This window comes from Oxyura jamaicensis, chromosome 3 (genome assembly GCF_011077185.1).
Source record: "Oxyura jamaicensis isolate SHBP4307 breed ruddy duck chromosome 3, BPBGC_Ojam_1.0, whole genome shotgun sequence".
In the NCBI taxonomy this organism is placed as follows: domain Eukaryota; kingdom Metazoa; phylum Chordata; class Aves; order Anseriformes; family Anatidae; genus Oxyura; species Oxyura jamaicensis.
The window spans coordinates 42218510-42238895 of record NC_048895.1 but is presented as its reverse complement, the minus strand read 5'-3'; the positions used below and the strand labels follow the sequence as shown (position 1 = coordinate 42238895).

Here is a 20386-nt window from a genome sequence, read left to right as displayed (position 1 = left end):
TATGTTTTTCCTCTGGTATTGAAATGTGTTTTTCCCTTAGAAGTCTTTTGTTAATTCTTTCAGTACTGAATGTGAATGCAAATGAGCCACATACACAACTTTCACAGTGTTCTTTTTTTAAAGCTCAATAGGCAGAGTTCCTATTGGCAATATATCTAATTGAGTACAAAGCAAGGGGATAATCTGTTGCTAAGTAGGTTGTAGAAGTTATAAGAGCATATACAGGATTCAAGTTGCACAGAAACATTTTCCCTTGCTTTTTTTTAAAAAAAGCTTCTGAAACCATGTTCTCCGGGAGATCTAGACAGATATATCTTCTCTAGAAATTAACCAGTAATTAATCAGTATTGGAATCATTAGAGCAAGAAGGCAACCCCAACAAAGCTAAGAACCAAGTACCTGCATGCAGCCTCACAGCTCTGACATGCAGGAGCTGAGATTCCCTGTGGAAAACAGGCTTGCAGCTGCTGCCTTTCTAACAGGGGGTGGCAGCAGCAGTGCCCCAGGGTGGGGGCTGCCTTGTGCAGTGGACAAGTGCTGGGGGAGCTGCTGCGAGGGAGTAAAGGGACTGCCCCCTTCCCTGCTGCTGGGAAACGCACTGAAGCAGTGCTCCAGTTCTCCTAGCTGATACTTTACCAGCTCAGCTTCATCATGAATTTATCAGAAGTGTTCTTTTTGTTTTTGAGACCATCTAAGGTTTGTCCTGTGGATGTAGCTTATCAGGCAAAAGTGCAAATAAACAGGATTTGCAATACAACACCTAGAAAATCAAAGATTCTTTATTTGGGGTTAGATACAAGCATGAAATGAAATAGTATAGGCCAGCAGCCTCATTAAAAGGCAAGACAGGATTTAATAAGACATTTAAATCTACTAAAGCTCTGAACGGTTAAAGTTCCATATCCAGTAAATCCTAGGATATGGGTGCCTAGTATTTTGTGTAGAACTAAGCGATCTTGCTTTGGTAAAGTAAGAACTTTACACTAAAACCATACATAATTTAACATTTATCACTTAATATTGTGAGCTAGGTTTGGTTTGCTGTGTGAACTATAATGTTAAAGCTTAACATTTATTCCAGAGCTCTTATGGGCATTGTTTATTTTTAGAAATAAAAATACTCTGAGGAAAAGAGTAAACAGCAAAACTTATGCTGGAAAGCTACTGCTTCCAACAGTATTATCCTCAGAAGCTGCCATTTTAGAAAGCATCTTTTTTAAAAGTCAGTGAGATACAGCCTAAGGGTGCAACACTTTACAAAACATGTAAATTAACCAGGTTTAATATGCACCAATGTAGTAAGGGTCTAAGAAAATGGTAAAGACCCGGCAATCCTGATTATAATGAAGATATTCTCCCCTTCCTCATGAGAAGGGGACAGCATAAGACAATTTGTTAAAGAGTAACTGTGCTTACTGCTCCTTAACCATGGATGCATGACCAAAGTGATCACATGAACTAGTATGAACAAAGGGCCAATCTTGTATATAAAGGGAAAAGGATGGGAAAATATTTTTAAAGTAAAAAACACCCTGTAGAGCACTTTCTTTCAGCAGTGTACTACTTTAAAGTGACAGAAGTAAGAACAGTCCCGTTTCTACTGTTAGTGTGAAAATAGAGAAGTTTTGATGAAGTGCCAACCCCACTTCAACCATTTTAACACTGGTGGAAGGAGACCTTTAGCTTTACTTGTGCTATGTCATGATGGTACACAGACAAAAGTAAAAGCTGTGCACTTACCCAAGAAATATGATTAGATCAGGGGGAACACATCTATCACTTTTCCAGTACTTCAGTATTGGTTTGGGGTTTCAGAACTGACACCTTCCCCACCACCCCCAAGACCTCTGCCAAAAATGCAACACATCTCAGTTGAACAATCTGCCCTTTGGACATGCTGGAGGAGGTAACAGCAGCCACTATCTACTTCAGGGAACTTGCTTTTGGAGTAATGGAAGCCAAAATAAATGTAGTGACTAAGACAGGTACGGTTATTTGGAGTTCTTTCTTCTTGTAAATGCAGGATTAATATTAAAAAGGTTTTTTTGAGACAGTTTATCAACAAGATAAATGCCTCTTAAAATAAATTCTTATCAGTTATATAAAATCCAAGTCTTAAATAAAACATGATACATAGAGAGCTATAACATGAAAATCTTTAGACTCTGCAACCATTTTAAAAACTAAGCATCAGCTTTCGTAGTACATAGCAAACTTATTTTGTATTTTTAATTCAGAGATGAGCCAGGGGTACCTATTTTTGTGATGAGCATCTATTTGAGCTAAAAGTGTCAGGACAATATTTTTTACTTGCAATTCTTATTCCATGAAAGACAATATATACCTCTCCTCTCTGTAGCATTCTTGGTTTGTTCTTGTGTATGAACTGTCCTCTGAATTACAGCCTCAGTTTAATTTTCTTATTTAGTTTTTAAATGTTCATTTGACCAATGTCCCTTAAATAGGGAAGATTCATGTATAGAAAAATAAAGCTTTTTTACCCCTGGAATTTCAACACTGGGTTCTGATCAGATGAGCTATTTTGTGTTAATTTGCACTTCCAGGATAACATCCCCTTTCTAGTTAGAAATCACTAGTGATATTTTTACTTACTTGTATATGAGTGTAACTGAAATGTCACTCCCTGCCAGCAGTTTGAGTTTGGCTACCTCCAGGAACACTAACTCATTTCCACAGCTCCACAAAACCCCCTATCTCTTACCTGATCAGTTGTCATGACACTGCAAAAATGGTATGTGGTTCTCTCCTCCCTCTTGAGCCCTCTTCAAGTCTCATCTGTCTCCAGCTAAGCAATGACAACAGGATTCCTAGTATTGTGATCCATACCTCTTCCCCACCATACAAAAACAGCAGGAGGGAAGAACAAATTCTCCTAACATACAAAAATCAGCACCAAGGCTGATTTCCTTGATGAGCTTCACAGGAAGAAAGAGCTGCATAAGTAGTATGCATATTTTTCTTCCATCATACAAGTCTCCTGGAAGTAAGGTGGAAAGCATTATATAGTATCCTCACAAAAAAAAAGTTAAAATGTAGAACTCCAGAAAGGCAGAGTCTAAGTTCATCACTTTAAAATCTAATGTTACAATTCAAGTTCTTAGTGTTTAAGAGCAAGATATTAGTATTCTACATTTCAAATCTTCGGGATAGTTTAGGAAAATAACACTTGGGTTCAGTTTGTACTTTACTGGGTATGCTTCACCAGAAATAATTTTTCCCCAGTTAATTTCTTAGTCAGAAGTAAGAGGTTAAATAGAACTCTTACTGTGATAGTTTTCCATAAGCCCCTGCACTAGAATTACAAAACACACGGAAGATGCACACCTCTGTTCACATATACATACTATCATCATGACACCAGTGTTCAACAAAACAGGACCAAGAAAAATTCCAAAATGCATGTCAGTTGACAGCCATTTGAAAGATTTAGAAGCATTTTTTCTGAATTTCTAAATTCTGATAAAATTAGCTTCAAAATATATTTAAGAATTATGATAAAATAGGATACGTGAACTTCAGTGAAAATGACTTCTCCAAGTTGATGTGTTACAAAACATTAAGTATGGGTCTAACCCTACATTGAAAATCAGTTGTGTAAACACCTTGTCAAAATGTATCAAACTAAGAAGGAAAAACAAACCGCCACCTCTTTCTGACACTGCCAGTGGTTTTATAATATATGGCATAAATATAAACTGTTGTGCGACAAACATGACAAAGCCTACCTCAGTTAAATTTTAGTTTATATGATAAAAAAATAAAATATTAAACTGCTTGTAGTGCAACATTCTATCATCATATAGAAGTATACCATGCTTTGTAAATTTACTGTTACATTATTTACAGTATATAGCAATGCTTTCAACTAAAGATGAAAGAACAAAAGTAGGCAATGGAAAATGTTTACATACAGGTATCACCTTAACATTGTCCACTGAATTATCAGGTTCGCTTTACAGGCTTGTGTGTCACACAGACGTTCCTCCACCCATAGCACACGGCGCACCTTTCTGTCAGCAGTCGTCTGCTCTGTATATAGCGGAAAGGCGTGTTTAAAAACTGCATAGCTCTCAAACTTGGTTCCTTCAAACACCATTTACATGGACAGCTGGAAAATACATAAGAACTCCATCACTTATCTACACTAATCAATGTGAAATCTCAAGAGCTGAAATAAGATCAATAAATAGCCACTGCTGTGGAACCATACAGAACCGAACTAAATGAATGCCCCTTTTAGCAGTCTCTTAGTTGAAGGAAAGTATTTTATAGGAGAAAAAGAGGGAGGAAAGCAGTTGAAGGATTCTCATGCATTATTTAAAATTCTGGGCTTTAACTGGGAGCTAAGCTCCTGGAATATAGAACAAAATATGAGAACACATAATTGAATGTGGCCTTATTTAACATTCTGTAAAGCTTCTGCTGGCAGTTTGAGTAATGCTGCAGTGCACTGCCCAAATTGATAAAAATGAATACACTAGGAGTGACGTAGTAACTATGCTTCCAGTAATAGCTTAATTTGATATCACTGCCCTCATGTTAGAGAACTAAGGCTTAATGAGGCTGGAACAACTTATACACAGCAATTCTTTAATTACCCTCAGTTAATAAGGGTGAAAGTGGGGAAAAAACAGTCAGTGGAAGCTTGAAATCCAGTACTAACTTTCATTTTCAAGTCCTAGTCTTTAAACTTTTTTTTTTTTTTTCCAGAAAATACTATATAATAGCTTTGGAGAAGATACCGCCCCCATGCATTTTGTAAATTCTAATTCCTGGTAATATTTATTCACAATACCATGGAAATGATTCACTTTTTCTACAGTGCATTACCTAAGTATCAGAAGAACAATGCATTTCCAAGATACAGAATTTTTAAATGCTTTCCACAGCATTCTTCAGAGTAAAAACCTCAAATACATCAGTAGGAATACTATTCTCTTGTTGGGGGACAGACAGTAGATGAAAAATCAAAGTACAAAAAAAAAAGGGGGAGAAAAAAAACTCTATGGTGCATTATTTCACCAGATTCCATGCTGCTTCTTTTACAGGCTGTGAAAATGCCAAGCAGTTGGTATAGCCCATTTATGAAATATAGTAAATTATAAACACCCTGAGATTTCTGTAACCTTACCTTCTGTATTTAAAGTGAGTATTTGGAATTTTGTGCTTTGCTTCTTTAACACCCACATTCTTGAGCACTTTGTGCTTGTGCTCTGCGTGGTGATCTCAGCTGTCTCAAGGCAGCATCTCCATACTGAATACCTGAGCCCATTCTTTCCGGATCTAATTCTCCTGAGGAGAAACAAAATGGTCACAGAAGATGGATCACTTACAAATAATACATGCCAATTTAAACGGTATCAGATACAAACATAAAATGATATTCTGCTCTAGTTATGGAGAGATCCATTGCAATTCTGTTTATTTTTAGGCAACTCTAAAACCATACTATTTTCTCCTGTAATTACATCTGTGTGTCCTTAATCAAAATGACAAAGCAGTTTGTCTCTGAGCTAGGCTGCAACATAGAAGTGTTTTTGTGCTACACCTAACAAAGGAAATACCTAAAATGTGTTCTGCAAACACTGTTTCATGTTAAAAGACACCTGCTTTCAGAGACTAACAGGCAAGCACTGTTAATACTAAGCCAAACAGAAATGGATCAATCTGACAGTAAGATTCCGTAAAGCACTGCCCCCAGAGGAAATGGCCTCAGCCTTCCTGGCTACTGCTAATCCATTTCTGTGGCTGGTTTACTTCACATCCAGTGCCTTCTGAAGTGTTCTTCCATTTCTTACTCCATGGTGAACTGGCCAAGATCAGAAATGTTTAGGTAAAACAAAAACCCTCTGAATAATTCAGATAACTTATTCAGGCTCGTTGCACGTATCTACTCCCCCTGTGAGTTAGCAGACAACACCATGTTGAGCAGAGCAGTTGATAGCTTGAGGGTATGGCTACCATTCAGAAAACACCTTGACTAAACTACAGGAACCATTCCAGCAGGAACCTCATGACATTAAGAGGCTAAGGAAGCTGTGTTTGTTCAGCCTGGAGAAAAGAAGGCTAAGAACAAATCTAAACGCAGGACTGTGGGATCTTAAAAGGGTCTAAAGGCTAGGGCCAGGCTGCACTCAGAAATGCACAATAAAAGGACAAGAGGCAACAGACACAAGATGCACAATGAGAACTTCTGAACATCTTGGAGCATCTCAAAATATGCCTCGACGTACCCTGGGCAACCTGCTCCCACTTTGAAGCTGACCCTATTTGAAACAGGAGGCTGGACTAGAGACCTCCAGAGGTTCTCTCCAGGCTCAATTTTTTCATGATTCAGTGCATGTGTGATGACACAAGGGAAAGGACAGGCAGCTCACAGAAAGCAGGACTCATTTTTGTCATATTAATGCCTCTTTAAATCAGTCATGGAAATACAGTATCACGACTAACTAGCCATACTCTGCCTTTTTTTTTTTTCATTTAAAATCGAGGTTGCTATTTGGCATTTATTTGATGCAGTAATCAGGAAACTCCTGTGAAAATACTGTACTCTTCTCACATGGTTTTGTTTGGCATTCAAAATGTGGAATTAGTCTGAGATACTTTTCAGTATAGCCCATTCTTAAAACTTGAAAGATATTGGAGAGCTGAAAATGAGAACAACAGATTAGCTCTAATGACACAACACTTGGGAGCCTGTTTCTGATAGAAACCTGCCCACTTGCATTGAGAAGCTTCTGGCATATTTCTAGATCTACAAAAGAAAAAATGTTTTCAACTGAGAGCTAGGGAGGTCACTTCAGGGAATACAGTTGCTAGGAAACATCCCCGGCATCTTCTGTGTTAGTGTTCAAATTCTCTTGACCACATTTCCTGCTATATAAGAGAAGAAGAAATAAAAGGTATGCCTGCCCTCATGCTAGGTTTTTATTCTGCATTGCTAAAACTAATGTCATGCTTCATGTCTGTATGGACATAGCAACCCACAGAATGTATGGCCTACACTCCGAGCTGACTATTAAGGTAAATACCATGTCAAAACACCCATAACTCACCTCTCTCCTCCTTTTAGGTATACAGATCTGACTTGAATGTTCATTTCTATTAAAACATATGGCTATAAATCAAACGGGTTATTTTAATACCATTAGTTAACTTTAGATTATGATACTTACATATATACTTTTATTTTTTTTTAAGAAAAAAATAAAATAATATTAAACTCTACTTACCTGATTCAATTTTATTGAGTATTTTTCTTGCACACTGTACAAAGGCCTCTTCAACATTTTCCCCTGTTAGTGCACTTGTTTCCAAGAACATCAGCTCTGCATTTGACACCAGAAAAAAAATCTCAAAGCAAGTCTGAAATAGCTGATACAATAATTCAAACATAAAAATTGATAGGAACAATGATTTGTTCTTAAACTTGAGGAGACCTTTTATTCTCTCTAAGTTTATTCTCCAATAGCATGGTCCTGGAAAAAAACAGTTTTTGTAAACAAAACTTCCAAAACCACAAAAACTTGCTCTAAAATTTACACAAACCTAGAAAGTCAGAATCCAAACACAATAATCTAGGCTGCACAGGCAAAATAGCACATGAAACCAAAGAGCTTCATCTAGTTAGTTCCCTGTTAATAGAAAACTATATGCAAGGGGACAGCCAGCAACCATAGCAAAATGCATGGTAGAAAAGACTTCATAATCAATTTGCAAACTGAAAACAGATTTTACTGTTAGCAGGACTGTAGAATAGAAGCTCGGACTGAGATTGGCTTTAGCCGTCTTGAAAGACTGAAAATTCTGGATACTATAGACCAGGTAATAGTCCTCTGAATCCACGCCATATATTGAACTGTTTCTCATAAGTAAAATGTATTGCTTTCATCTGAAGCCAACACCATCCCACCTTATCTATAATGTATAATATCTACAAGAAGTTGAAAACTAGGAAATACTACTCTTTATTTTCTCTCCAGTCCATTGGTGGCAAGGTAACACCTGAGGTTGTATTAAACTCCCTACAGACTATATTGCCACACTTTGAGTAGCAGGTATGACTGGAAGAATCACTGGTAATGGGACTTAAATAGTACATGCAGTTCCTGTTACAGACACTGTCCTTTCCCTCTGCCTTGTCTACTAACAGGATTCTCTGTTCCACAAATACTTGACAAGTTGCTGTGGACCAACAAAGCATTCCCTATCTGCACAAAAAAAAAAAGTTTTAAATGTAAGACATTGTTCATCATTACATGATGATTTTGTACTACTTACCATTTTCTTGCGCAAACCGGGACGCTTCTAAAAAAGTAACTTCACGATCTGCATCAAGATCCTTTTTGTTTCCACACAGTATTATTACAATATTTTGACTTGCTAACATTCTTGCATCTGTCAACCAATTAGTAAGTGCATTGTAGGTTTCTCGGCTGTGAAGAAAACAACATCCCATATTAGAATACGCTCATTTCTAGTGAACAGATCACAGATAAAACTTAGAAGGCAAATCTATATTCATGGCAAGCCACAAACTGCTGTTAGTCAGGCAAGTCACCTACACAGCAATAAACTGGGAAGAGTATCAAGTTCTTTCACAAAACTATTTAAAAGCCTGATGTTTTTAAAAAGCAAAAGTTAAATTAATCACAAACACAGTCAATTTCTTTTCAGCAATCTCTTATATATTCAAAGTCAAGAAACATGCTAGTTGTGTACATGTGCTGTTGGATCCTTTAGAAAGCAGTGCCTCTCAGCTTACTTCTCCTTGTGTTTATGAATATTCTGTTCCACTGCCGTACCTCCTTTCATTAGATAGCCATTCATTTAGACACCAGGTCCTATGAACTATGTTTCGCTAAAACACACAGATATCCCAGTTGCAGCTCTAAAACCCTCTGAAAGTAGGACCTCTTCTAAAATACCACTAATATGGTTTAGAGTGACGAGAGTGACAACCCCAGGTGAAGGGGAACAGATGAAACAAAAAAGCAAACAAAAAAAAAATCCATAGCTCAGAATGAATTAGACTACTTGTAGCCTCCGAAAGGCTCTGAAAGTTTGCTTGTTATTGCTCATTCAAAAAAACCCACAGGTTGGAGTAAGTCAAAATAAATAATAAAATGCTCCATTAAAATGAAAGGCTAAATTTTTAGTGCTAATCTAGTTTCAGCCTTCTGTACACGAAATTTAGGGATAACAGAATGAGTTTTGTTTAACATGGAATTCAAACGATTCTTAAGTTTTGGATGGGATTATAATAATTAACTACACTTACAGAGACTTGCTGACCTGAAGTTTCACATTTGTTTTAAGACCAATTACAGTGCAGGCAGTTATGCACACACCATTAGTCACTGTAGTGGTGGTCAATGCTAAAGCCTTCAAGAAACAGGACTGACAAATGCGTCCAGCTGACCTTAAGTACAAAACACTGATTTCAAAGACTGCCAGAGGAAAACAGTACGTTCACAGGACAAAGAACAACAGACCTAGCCAAGTCATTATTAACCAACATGAAACTTAACTGACAAGTACCAGTCAACGGTGGCCAGAAAAAAGAAAAAGTACAGATGAACAGTTTTTTGGGGGGCTATGGTTAAGGAATGCATAGGTGGAGCTAGCTTCTCCAGAAGATGACCTGTTATACCGGAACACTAATAAGCAACTTCAACAAATAGGGGCGTACTAACTTCCTTAGAAGTGGTTCAAGTCTGCTCTACATTTCTGTTGCAGCCTGCCAGTGCCAGATTATTTGAAGGCTATGAAATTAAGCAACACAGATCAGGCCAGAGGTTTGTTTTAGCTTTGTAAAACTATGAATGTAAAAGATATTTAACAAACAGAACAACAAGACATGCACAGCGATCCTTTCCCAATTTATTCAGTTTCCAAAGGTTGGTGGTTATAGGCTTCCTAAGCCAGTGGCTGCATTTAGTCCACCATGACTACAACGGCTACTGGTGAGCCCATTCCCATCTGTTTTTCTAACCCTTACATTCTGTTTACATTTACAGCATTCATAGTATCTCAATTAAGTACGTTCCAAGACTTAAGTACACACCAAAACAGTAATATTTTTTATATTTTTCTTTTCTTTCTGTCCATTCTCTGATAGAGGATTAGATATTCAGGGAGTAAATAATTATTTGTTAACTATATCTGATAGCCAATAAACAAAATGCAGTAGCTTTCTTACCTGGTTATATCATAGACAAGCAAAGCACCTGCAGCACCTCTATAGTAACTTCTTGTTACAGACCTGAAACAGAATTAGATATCCATTTCTGGTTGTACCGGGTCTGGCTGGGACGGAGTTAACTTTCCCTGAAGAAGCCCATACAACGTTGTGCTCCGCACATGTATCTGGAACAGCGCTGGTATCCCCCCAGTGTTCTGCCTCTTGCCGAGCAGTGCTGGCACAGCAGCAGGACTCCCTCCAAAACACCCCAGAGCCAGTGGGCTGGGGGTGGGCAAGAGGTGGGGAGAGGACATCACCAGGGCAGCTGACCTAAGCCAACCAAAGGGATGTTCCACACTGTATGGAGTCACACTCAACAATAAAAGGTGGGAAAGGGGCCACAAAAGGGGGCTCTTGCTATAAAAAGCAACTCAAGCTCTCAAATAACCACTATACGCATGCAGTGAGACCCTGTTTCCCAAGATGTGGCTGAACGTTGCTCGTTGATGGAAAGCAGAGATTGTTTTGCTCTCTCTTTGCTTCCACATGACCTTTGCATGTTTTTTTCCTCTTGCTTTTCTCTTTAATTATCCTTATTGCAAACTGTGAGCCTTTTTTTCCCCAAGATAGTTTCTCAGCCCCCATCCCTTTCCTTTGACAAGTGAGAGAGCAGTGCAGTCAAAGGAAAGGAGTTTAGTCGGCCATCAGTACAAAACAACCACGCTGTTACATCTCTGTTGTTTCAGATCTGGGTTAATATAATGCAATCTACACTATGAAACATTTATTTATTTAAATAAAACATGATTTTTAACACAGTAAGCTATGCAGCAGCAGACTATTTATAACTAGGCTTTTGACAAAACATTTTCAATAAACATAGCCATACAGGGATTCCTAAAGTCCATTATCCCTACTTATAAGCAGGGATAGAAAAAATACACATAATCGAAAGTAATGATTGAAGAAACAACGTTTTATTAAATGGCTGAAAAGAGCACCTGAATCTCTCTTGTCCTGCTGTGTCCCATATCTGCAATTTTACATATTTACCACCAACGTTTATGATCTTTGAACCGAATTCCACTCCTATTGTATGATTTGAATCATCTTTGACTGAAACAAACAAACAAACAAACAAGAGTTATTTGGAGAGTATTTAGGGTAAATGAGTAGTTGTCACAAAATTCAGTTTAGGTATGATCAAAACTCTTCAGTGTTCAAATTATCAACTACTTTTTGCGCAAACAAAAATCAGTGCTACTCATAAGCCTACTGCCACCATACAGAAAAAAAGCATTTAGTAATTTTGAATTCAATAGGATGTTCAAAAATCATAACAGAATGGCCTGCCTTAATGAAATAATTCCTGGTTCCTATTAATGAATGGCTAGACAACTTCTGTTACATTTTCTTCAACTGTTTTCTAATACTTTGACACAATTTAAAATGAAGGGAAAAACAAAACACAAAACGCCAGTCTTGCCCATGAATAAGCAAGATACATTTTTTCTTTCAAGCATGAAGTTAAGGCAATTGCTCTATGTAGACTGTTGATACCACAGATTCTTAGCAGTATGCAACTGCCCATATCAGAAGCAAGGTCATGGTTCAAGTTCATATAATCATACACTGTTCCTTGGTAATTACACATTATCATCCTAGACGTGTTTCTCAAAAGAATTACAGTTAAGATAAATCTTGGAGAACTCTTACTGTGCTCATGTATACTTACACTTCTTTTCAATAAATTGGTGTAGCAAACAGGATTTTCCAGTTCCAGCATTTCCTATGACCAAGAACTTAAACAGGAAATCTGAAGATTAAAATAAACAACAAAAAAAAGTTAGCTTTTAGTAAGAACTCACATTTTTGTCGTAAGACCAAATACCCAGGCCATCGACTGTCTAGAAGCTGCTACTTCATGGAGAATGAAATAGAAGGCAAAATCACAGAATCACAGAATTGTAGGGGTTGGAAGGGACCTCAAAAGATCATCGGGTCCAACCCACCTGCCAAAGCAGGTTCCTCAGAGCAGGATAACGATAAATCTGAAGAATACCCCAGTGCATTCAATAGTGATGGTTAGAAAGTAAGAGCTAAGAATGCTATTTGTTTATGGAGATATAAAAATGACAAAAGGAGATTAAATGGCTGAATTATAAGGCATATGGTTGGCTTGTATAACGGCAACCTGTTTTAAGGGTATATAAGCTATTAACTAGAGTTAGTACAAATTCCCTGTACAATGACATAGACTCTTAAAAAGCACAAAACCATCTAGATTGCTTTAAATTTTATTTAGATTGTTTTCCACTTTTAATACTTGTATGATCTGGAACAAGCGGAATGTTTTTCCTATGTATTCAGAGGCAAGAAGTATTTTTTATTCTGGAATGGCTGCTTTCACGTCTCCTCTGTATGGTAAATGAAGATACAGTTACTTCTGGCACTTTGCCTACTTATGAACCATTTACATCAGTGTTCATTTAGCATGGCAAGTATTCAAGATGTCATTTGTATTGTTATCTATACAGTTTAATACTACCTCTCCAGGTCTACTCTCAGGTTGGCTAAAGACTGAAGAGAGCCTCCTTGTCTTATCACTGTCAAACATTTACGCTGATCAACTGTGATTAGAAGGTTTACAATTACTTCCCCAATACCAAGCCATCAAGACAACTGTTAAAGTTCTTGCGTGATTCACTATTTATTTTTCCACCAGCAGCATTCTTTTTATAGTCCTCTTAGCTTTATTGTGCAGTTTCTTATAAATATAGTAAAACATCCAATAAGCATGCAATGAAAAGAATTAAGCTTGCAACAAAAATAAAAAAAATACCATTAGTTTTGACTATACCAAGCAAGTCAAAGTACTGATACATTCATCTTCAGAACCTTGTTTGAACCTGTAGCTTTACAGGTTGAATTTAACATGCACAAAGAAGTCTACCTGCTCATTCTGTTTCAAGCAGGAATTGTTATTTATCATGGTACATCATAAACATCTAGCAATGCCAAAAGCAACAAGCAAGTTTATTGTAAGTTAAGCAGATCCCCACTGTTGAAAAATCAATAGCAAAGGCTATGAATCCTGGCAAAATCCACCATTCTCTCTCTTCAGTTATTTTCCAAATTTTATTATCTTTAAAATGAGGTATTGTTTTACCAAAGGTTTCTGCTGTTTTTCACTCTACCTCTGCTTGATTTTCCTGTTCCAAATGTTGTAACAGGCTTTGGTATGGACTCTGTATACTGCTTGTCTCAGAAAGAAGAGATTGCTTTTTTTTTTTTTTTTATTTTTTTGCTCACAAGTGTGACCATTTACACACTCTAGACATTCTGTTCCAAGCTCCTCTCATTCTTCACGCCCCCACTCAGCTGCTCATGCTTTGTAGATGAAAAAGACAGTAAGAAAAGGCATTTTGGTTCAGGCTGTGAAATGTGTATTGGTTCTTCCAGTAAAGAAGGACCCTTCGTGTCATCTCAACTGCAAAACACACTGCAACTCAGAATACTTTGTTCTCCAGACCATATCAAATCTTCACTGTCAGCATGAATGTACGTATATCATTAATGGCCCCAAAGCGTTAGGTTAAGAAAGCCAAATGTCTCTTTTGATGAACCAAACAGCACTAGTTAGCTGCCTTGTGTACCTTTCCATATATTTAGACCACCGTGGGCGTGTGTAATCTCACTGATTTTACCACTTTCAAAGAGTTCCTCAAAATGCAAGATGTTCTGAGACACAGTTGCAACGAAAATAATCTGTTTCTTGTCTCCACAGTTTTTTCCAAATATAAATTTGAAATCCAGCTAAAACCGGTTCTCCTATGTATCTGGCAAATGCTGCTTGTCAGAATTTCATGTTAAAAACAACTATAAAAATCTAGCCTACCTTTCTTTTGTCCATGGACAACTCATACCATGGACAGTAGTTTAACAGCTACTGTCAAATTGAAACAGGAAAAGAATGATAGCAGAACTCCATTCCTACACTAGTTTTTCCTGTCATTTTAAGCCCTGGTTGTTAGATGTGTTTGACAAAGCCATATTTTGCGATCCACAAAACCCCACTGAGCGGCACAATTGAGGAGCTGCTCTGTTCTGCCCAGACAGGCTGCAGGCCAGCAAGGAATTCAAAGCCAACAACGTCACTGGCAGGGACCGGTATGGAAGGGCCTCAGAACAGCACTGGATTTTTCCTGAGGTGCTTCAGATTTTGCTCTGAAAGCAGAGTGATACTGGAGATTTCGTATTAAATTCCTCAAATGGATACTGTACGCTAACAGCACTTTACAGATAGATTCTTAACTCCTACCAAAATCCTATTAGACCAGACAACTTTAATATATATATTTTTTTCTCTACAGAAAAACCATTTGGATAGATGATGATTCAATACCTGCTTGCTTGGTTGGAAAAAAAAAAAAAAAATGCTTCCATCTGCCAAAACAGCAAACCGGTTTTCTAAGGTGAAACTCGAAAGTGCAGTTTCATATTGTAATCAAGCGAATTGTAAAGATGAGAAGTGTTTTAGTCTCCTATGGAATGGAAAAAGCCAAGCCCTCTATTAAAAAAAAATATACCAGAAAGTCTTTCACAACATGCAGACTCGTACAGTAGGGAAAGTAACACTTTGCAGGTACTTCTATCACTTGAAATGATTTTATGTCAATTGTTCAAAAGAGCAAAAGGCTCTCAGACTTAATGTTAATAGTTTACCACAAGCATTGGGTAGCACGTTTCAGGAAATCTGGAATACTTTGCACATGTAATCACGGAAGGAAAAGAAAAAAGCATTTGCCAATACCAAAAGTCACAAATATCCATATTTAATGAGTTAAGAGCTTTTTAAAGTTCTCAGCCCAGACTATCAATGAATAACGTAATACCAGGTAAGAAGAGGGAAAATATTTTTTCAGTTTGTTACTTTGGAGCTTCTTCCTTGCAATGTCATTCTGTGATATTGGCAACAATGTCAGTAATGTTTTTATAACTTTCTTTGTTTGATTTAGGACATGAAATATCTTCTCTCTGAACTGTGTGGATGTCTCAAAAAAATGTAGCATCGTTCAATAACAGAAACTGAAAGAAATGGGCTAAAATGAGCTATGTGCCCACACTGTAACTCAGGAAAAGCTTCCATAGACGAATTCTTTGCAATTTCACTGAACACAACTCATATCCTCGTGTTTGTACCATTGCTTATTGTTCTAGTTTTTCTTTTTGGCCTCCTCTCCCAGAGGAGTTAAGTCACTTCGTTTACAGCTTGCTTTTATTTATTCATTTCTGTGATTGACAAAGAAGCTCTGAGCTCTGACATTCCACTTGGCTGCCAAGGCTGTCACCCTAGAGAAGTTTTTCTTATGAGCTCTGTTGTTCCTCCTTCATGGAGGAGCTGAAAAGAAACATCATTCCCATGCTAAATGTGCTTGCTATCATGCTGGTTACTAAAACGATCTAGAAAAGTTAAAGCACTCTGCCTGTAAATAACGTCTTCATGACGTAGAAAGGATTTCGAAAGAAAACAGAACTCTGTGCCAGAAGGAAAAAGGGTCACAAGACATTCACTAGAGAAAGCATGAAAAAAGATAGCATAGCCCGGCTGTTTAAGGAAATAAGGCAGTATAAGGAGTCAACTTACTCCCCTCTGTGAGCTACATGCCCCACTTGATCCTGCACTGCACATAGTACCAGGGAGCAAAGCAGCTGGACGGACCCTTCCTTCCTAGCACAGGTGAAAAGGCATCAGTAAAACCGTGGCTATACCCCAAAGCAGCACCGGCAGCCAAACTGCTGCACGCCAGGGGAGGGAGAAGGGAGACAATGGTGGGCTTTGACTCAACCACCACGGCAGATCAAAACCAGACGGCCGATGTGGAAACCACCCCAGGACATCCAACCTCCTTCTCTGTCTGAAGTTCAGTCCAGCAGAAGGAATAATTGAGCAGCTTCTGCACTAATGCAGCCTGCTCTTTAAAATGTAATGTGAAATGAATTGTTTTCTATACTTTTTTCAATACAGGAGGGGAAAAAAGACCAAATTATACCTTCAATCACAGCTCAGGCTTCTTCCAACTGCCTGGTAAAGACTAGAAGATATATTCATTAATGCTGACCCTTTGGGAACTTGCATTCATGCAAGTTAAAAAAAAAAAAAAAAAAAGTTTCCTGATAGTTAGACATCTTTGATTTTGAATAAGTCTGCATAAGGGAAGAGTGCTCTGAAGTGCTCCTAGTAGCATAAGCTTTTCTCTTTAAGTGAGAGGAAAGAGGAGCTATTCTCCCTGCTTACCCCTTTCTCCAGCAGTAACAATTTCCAAGATAAACAGGTAGAACTGATAAACTCGGCTCTGTTCCAGTTGGCACAGAGACTGCTTGGAAGAGGGTAGCTTTGCTTCATGCCCTGAGCAATAAAATAAGCTTTGAAATAACCTAAAGACCAAGGTGACAAAAGCAAAGACCATCTGAGAAGCATGTGCAGGAATGGGAATGAGGGAGGACAAGGAGAAAAGCATCAATCAAATTGCCTAGACCAAGAAGAAACACTTTTTGATGGACAGAAGCATCTCTGACAGTAACAGATTGATAAACTCATGACCAGACTGGCAGCTGTAGATATTCATGGAGAAAACAGAAGGAAGTAGGGACTGAAGAGTTTTGAGTGGAATCTAACGTAACACATTTTCTCAAAGGTAGTACAACTTTCCCTCTAGCCTTCTACCATTTAAAATCCAAAGGTCACTTTTATTTACCCATGAAGGGTAAGCCATTTAAAAATCAGTCCATATTTATCATCATGTGAAAATGCTTTTGTTTTGCGCTGGGAAGCAGGAGAAAGCCTGCATGTATTCATAGTAACTATCTATGCAGAGGCCACTGCATCTCAGAAAGCATGCAAAGCAAAGGAAAATTATTTTAAGAGATTTGTTTCCACTCTTACAGCAGATGCACATTCTACAATGACCCTCCTCTCCCAACAGCAGCAGTAAAAAGTTCTTCCTAAATTTAGTCTCAAAATTCATGGATTTTTCTCTTCACAATTACTTTGGTTTTGTTCCTGGCACTTATAAGGGAAAGAAATTGATTGTGTAGGATCGTACTATACAGCAGTGGAAATCCCAACTTGTTCCTATATATACTTCAACTGAGTATCCCGTCAGTCTCCTTTTACCACTCCAAACAGAGCTGAAAGCTGGGGGAGGATGGAACAGCATACACTGAAAGAGCAAAATCCCAAACATGATCTTTATTCATTTTTTTATACTCTGCTTCCCAGAGCAAACTTTGAGCCATCACACTCCCATGCTGAAACGCCATAGAGAGGGGAGACAGCACTATTTTGGTGATATATTTGCAATAAACCACAGTTGGATGTTTGTCTGATTAAACCTTATTTGACTTATAAGTACTGTAAAGACTTCTTTATCCCAGTAGAAGAAACACGCAAGCAAGTTTAGAACAGTTGAGTGAAGCAGCCATTACGATTCAAAAAAACCATAGGCAGTATTTTTCCTATCTGTCCATTTCACAATCTGCTCCAAAACCCAGCACTCAAGTTCTACAGGTCTCCAGCCTCCAGGGCTCCACGGGTAGTGATATCGAGCTAGCAAGGTGTTGCAAATAATGCTAAATTCACTCTCATACTTAATTCAGTTACAACTTTTCATTCCCCACTGCTACTAACATGACAATTTGTGGGCAATAGGTCCACTGCTTTGCAAGGTTCGTTTCTGCCACCCCGCACCCTACTGGAGAAGGAGCGTATGCTTAAAGATCATCTCTATTCATGGAGATAGTCCAAGGAGCCTGGACAGCATCACATCCAAAGGCTCAGAAAGAGATTTATGAAAGAAAACGATGAAATTGATATGGAGAAGGCTGTCTCTTAAAGGCAGCTGGCAACAGTAAGAAAGAAGAAGCATCCTTAGTTGTGGGATTAAGGCTTCAACTACAAGTCATTCACAATACAGGTATTAAAGCAGAAGTCCTGCAAAGATCTTCCAGAAACAACGGAACTGAGCAAAGCAATTACAGTTTTCAGTCAAAGCTGAGAGTAAAACAACAGAATTGGCTATATAAAGCAGTTTTATTAAAAGTATTTCATAGGAAAAAAAAAAAAAAAAAACATACTGTATAATTAGAATTTACAAAGTAATTCTGAGGACCCTCAGAGGCTTGCCAAATGATTCTGATACCCAATATATCCTGGACAGGAGGAGGGTTAAGCAAATTTATTCTAAATAACTTTTGGAAAAATACCGTTGGCACTGCTTTCTCAGCAAGCCAAAACATTTACTTCGATTCCTCTAATTATGATGAAGTGCTATATATAGCTTTTCTGCAGTAAACTATTCCAACTATTCCGGAGAATTACAAAAAAGAAGGGGAAATACAATATTTACATGTAGTTAGCACACAGACAATGCTCTCTCATGATGCTGAACAGACAACGCACAGTCCCCAAAATAATGGCAACCCAACCAAAGCTGTTAAAACTAATACTGACCCTTACCTGAGACATGGCAACTAGCCTTTAAAAGCTTCTAGACCTTTTAATGGAAGAATGAAGGCAATCTAAACTGTTGTTTTACACAAACCTGATTTACCTTTCCTTTGTTCAGGTCTAGGAAATGGAAAGTGAAATCATTAAGAGGTGAGACAAATATTACACTCCATCCCCTCAGAAGAGCTAAGGGCCATCAAATAAAACTGGCTATCAAGCAGAACTCCTCAGAAAACAAGGAGAGAGCCTTCTGCAGAACAGATGGCATATGTGGGGAGCTCCCTGCCAAAGGATGCTGTGAATGCAAATTTGCCAGAGTTCAAGAAAAGACCGGACAAGTTCAATGAAGAAAGAGCCATCGAGGGTTTCTCAAGAAAAAACATACTCAGCTAATGGAAGTTTTAAGTTGAAAATAGCTGGAGGCTGGAGAATATCAGGGAAACCATCGCATGTACTTGCCCTGCTCTTATCCTCTTTTCAAAGCACCAACAGGACACTACAAAAAAAGATACTAGTCACTATCATGGTCAAGACATAGCGTAGGCATTGTTAAATTCTATGTTATGTCGTAACTTAGTTTTTACTACTCCATCTATGCTACATCTTGGCACTCACGTATTCTAGCTCAGAATTTCTGTAGGTTACTTATGTACATACAGAACAAACACTGAAACTCAGAAGAAAAATACACCAAAAATAAGCAAACAAAATAACCCACAACAACTGCAAACATTCAAGTTTAAGGTCAAATTTTCAAGAACACCAAAACAACCCAAAACGTGAAGAGTTATAGTGGGCTTACAATTGCTATTTGGCATCATTGGAACAATGTGAAAAACGTTGAAATGTACTTGTTAAGGTAGTGCATGAAAATATGGGATTGTAATAGCAAGCAGGCTAAAGAGGAGCACTGCTGGCATTCTGTCTTTGGTTGTTTGTCCATCCATTTGTTTAAAGACAACTGGAAGAGTACAGAAGTGAACCCAGTTCTTGATCACATGAGTTCAGACCATGAACACCTGGTTCAAACTCTTATCTAAACCATTGAAGCAGAACTCGCTGCTCTGGTTTCTACCTGCAAGCTTCGTGTGTTTCAAGCGTAGAAAAGAGAAGCAGGGTTTCAATGCCCTAATGTCTGCACTTGGAGGGCTGCCTCATGCTCTGGGATCATTGTGCCCCTAGATCTGTGCACCTGCCACACACTGACCACAGCGAGGAAGGGGACCTTAGCCCCTGATGCCCAAGACGTTGAAAATACACAGGTTACACAGCAGAAACAACCAGGCCGGTGACACCCTAACAAGAACTCCTGCTGGCAATGCTGCCCCCCTCGCACCTGGCCGAGCACCACACGGCACCCACCCAGACCATCAGTTACTTACCGCGTCCCTGCCCTACAGCAGCCGCACGCCCACCAGTAGGCTCGGGCTGAGAGGGCAGGAGGCTGCCCCGGGAGCCCCAAGCCCCCTCGGGGCGCTGCCCGCACCGCCCCAGCCCCTCCACCGCCCCCCTAGCTCCTACCGTAGGTCTCGGACATGGCTGCCTGCGACATGCCGGGAGCGCCACGGCTCCCCGCCGGGCCCGGGCAGGGCGCTGCCGCCCGCAGGCTGCCGCCGGGCCGGGAGGGACGCGGCCGGACCCCGCCGCCCCGCCCCGCCTCGGCCCCGCCCGCA

The 20386-nt window shown here is 38.9% G+C and overlaps 1 protein-coding gene across 1 annotated transcript; it reads right to left on the bottom strand.

Moving 5' to 3' along the window:
* Positions 1-761: 761 nt before the first annotated feature.
* On the bottom strand, positions 762-20379 carry RAB4A (RAB4A, member RAS oncogene family). Its single transcript, XM_035320653.1, has 8 exons — positions 20235-20379; positions 11940-12020; positions 11206-11320; positions 10223-10285; positions 8302-8456; positions 7254-7349; positions 5153-5313; positions 762-4129 (listed from the first exon to the last, which is right to left on the bottom strand). Exons 1-7 carry the CDS (start codon positions 20263-20265, stop codon positions 5198-5200), a joined length of 657 nt encoding a protein of 218 aa, XP_035176544.1. The 5' UTR covers positions 20266-20379; the 3' UTR covers positions 762-4129; positions 5153-5197.
* Between the last annotated feature and the right edge of the window lie 7 nt (positions 20380-20386).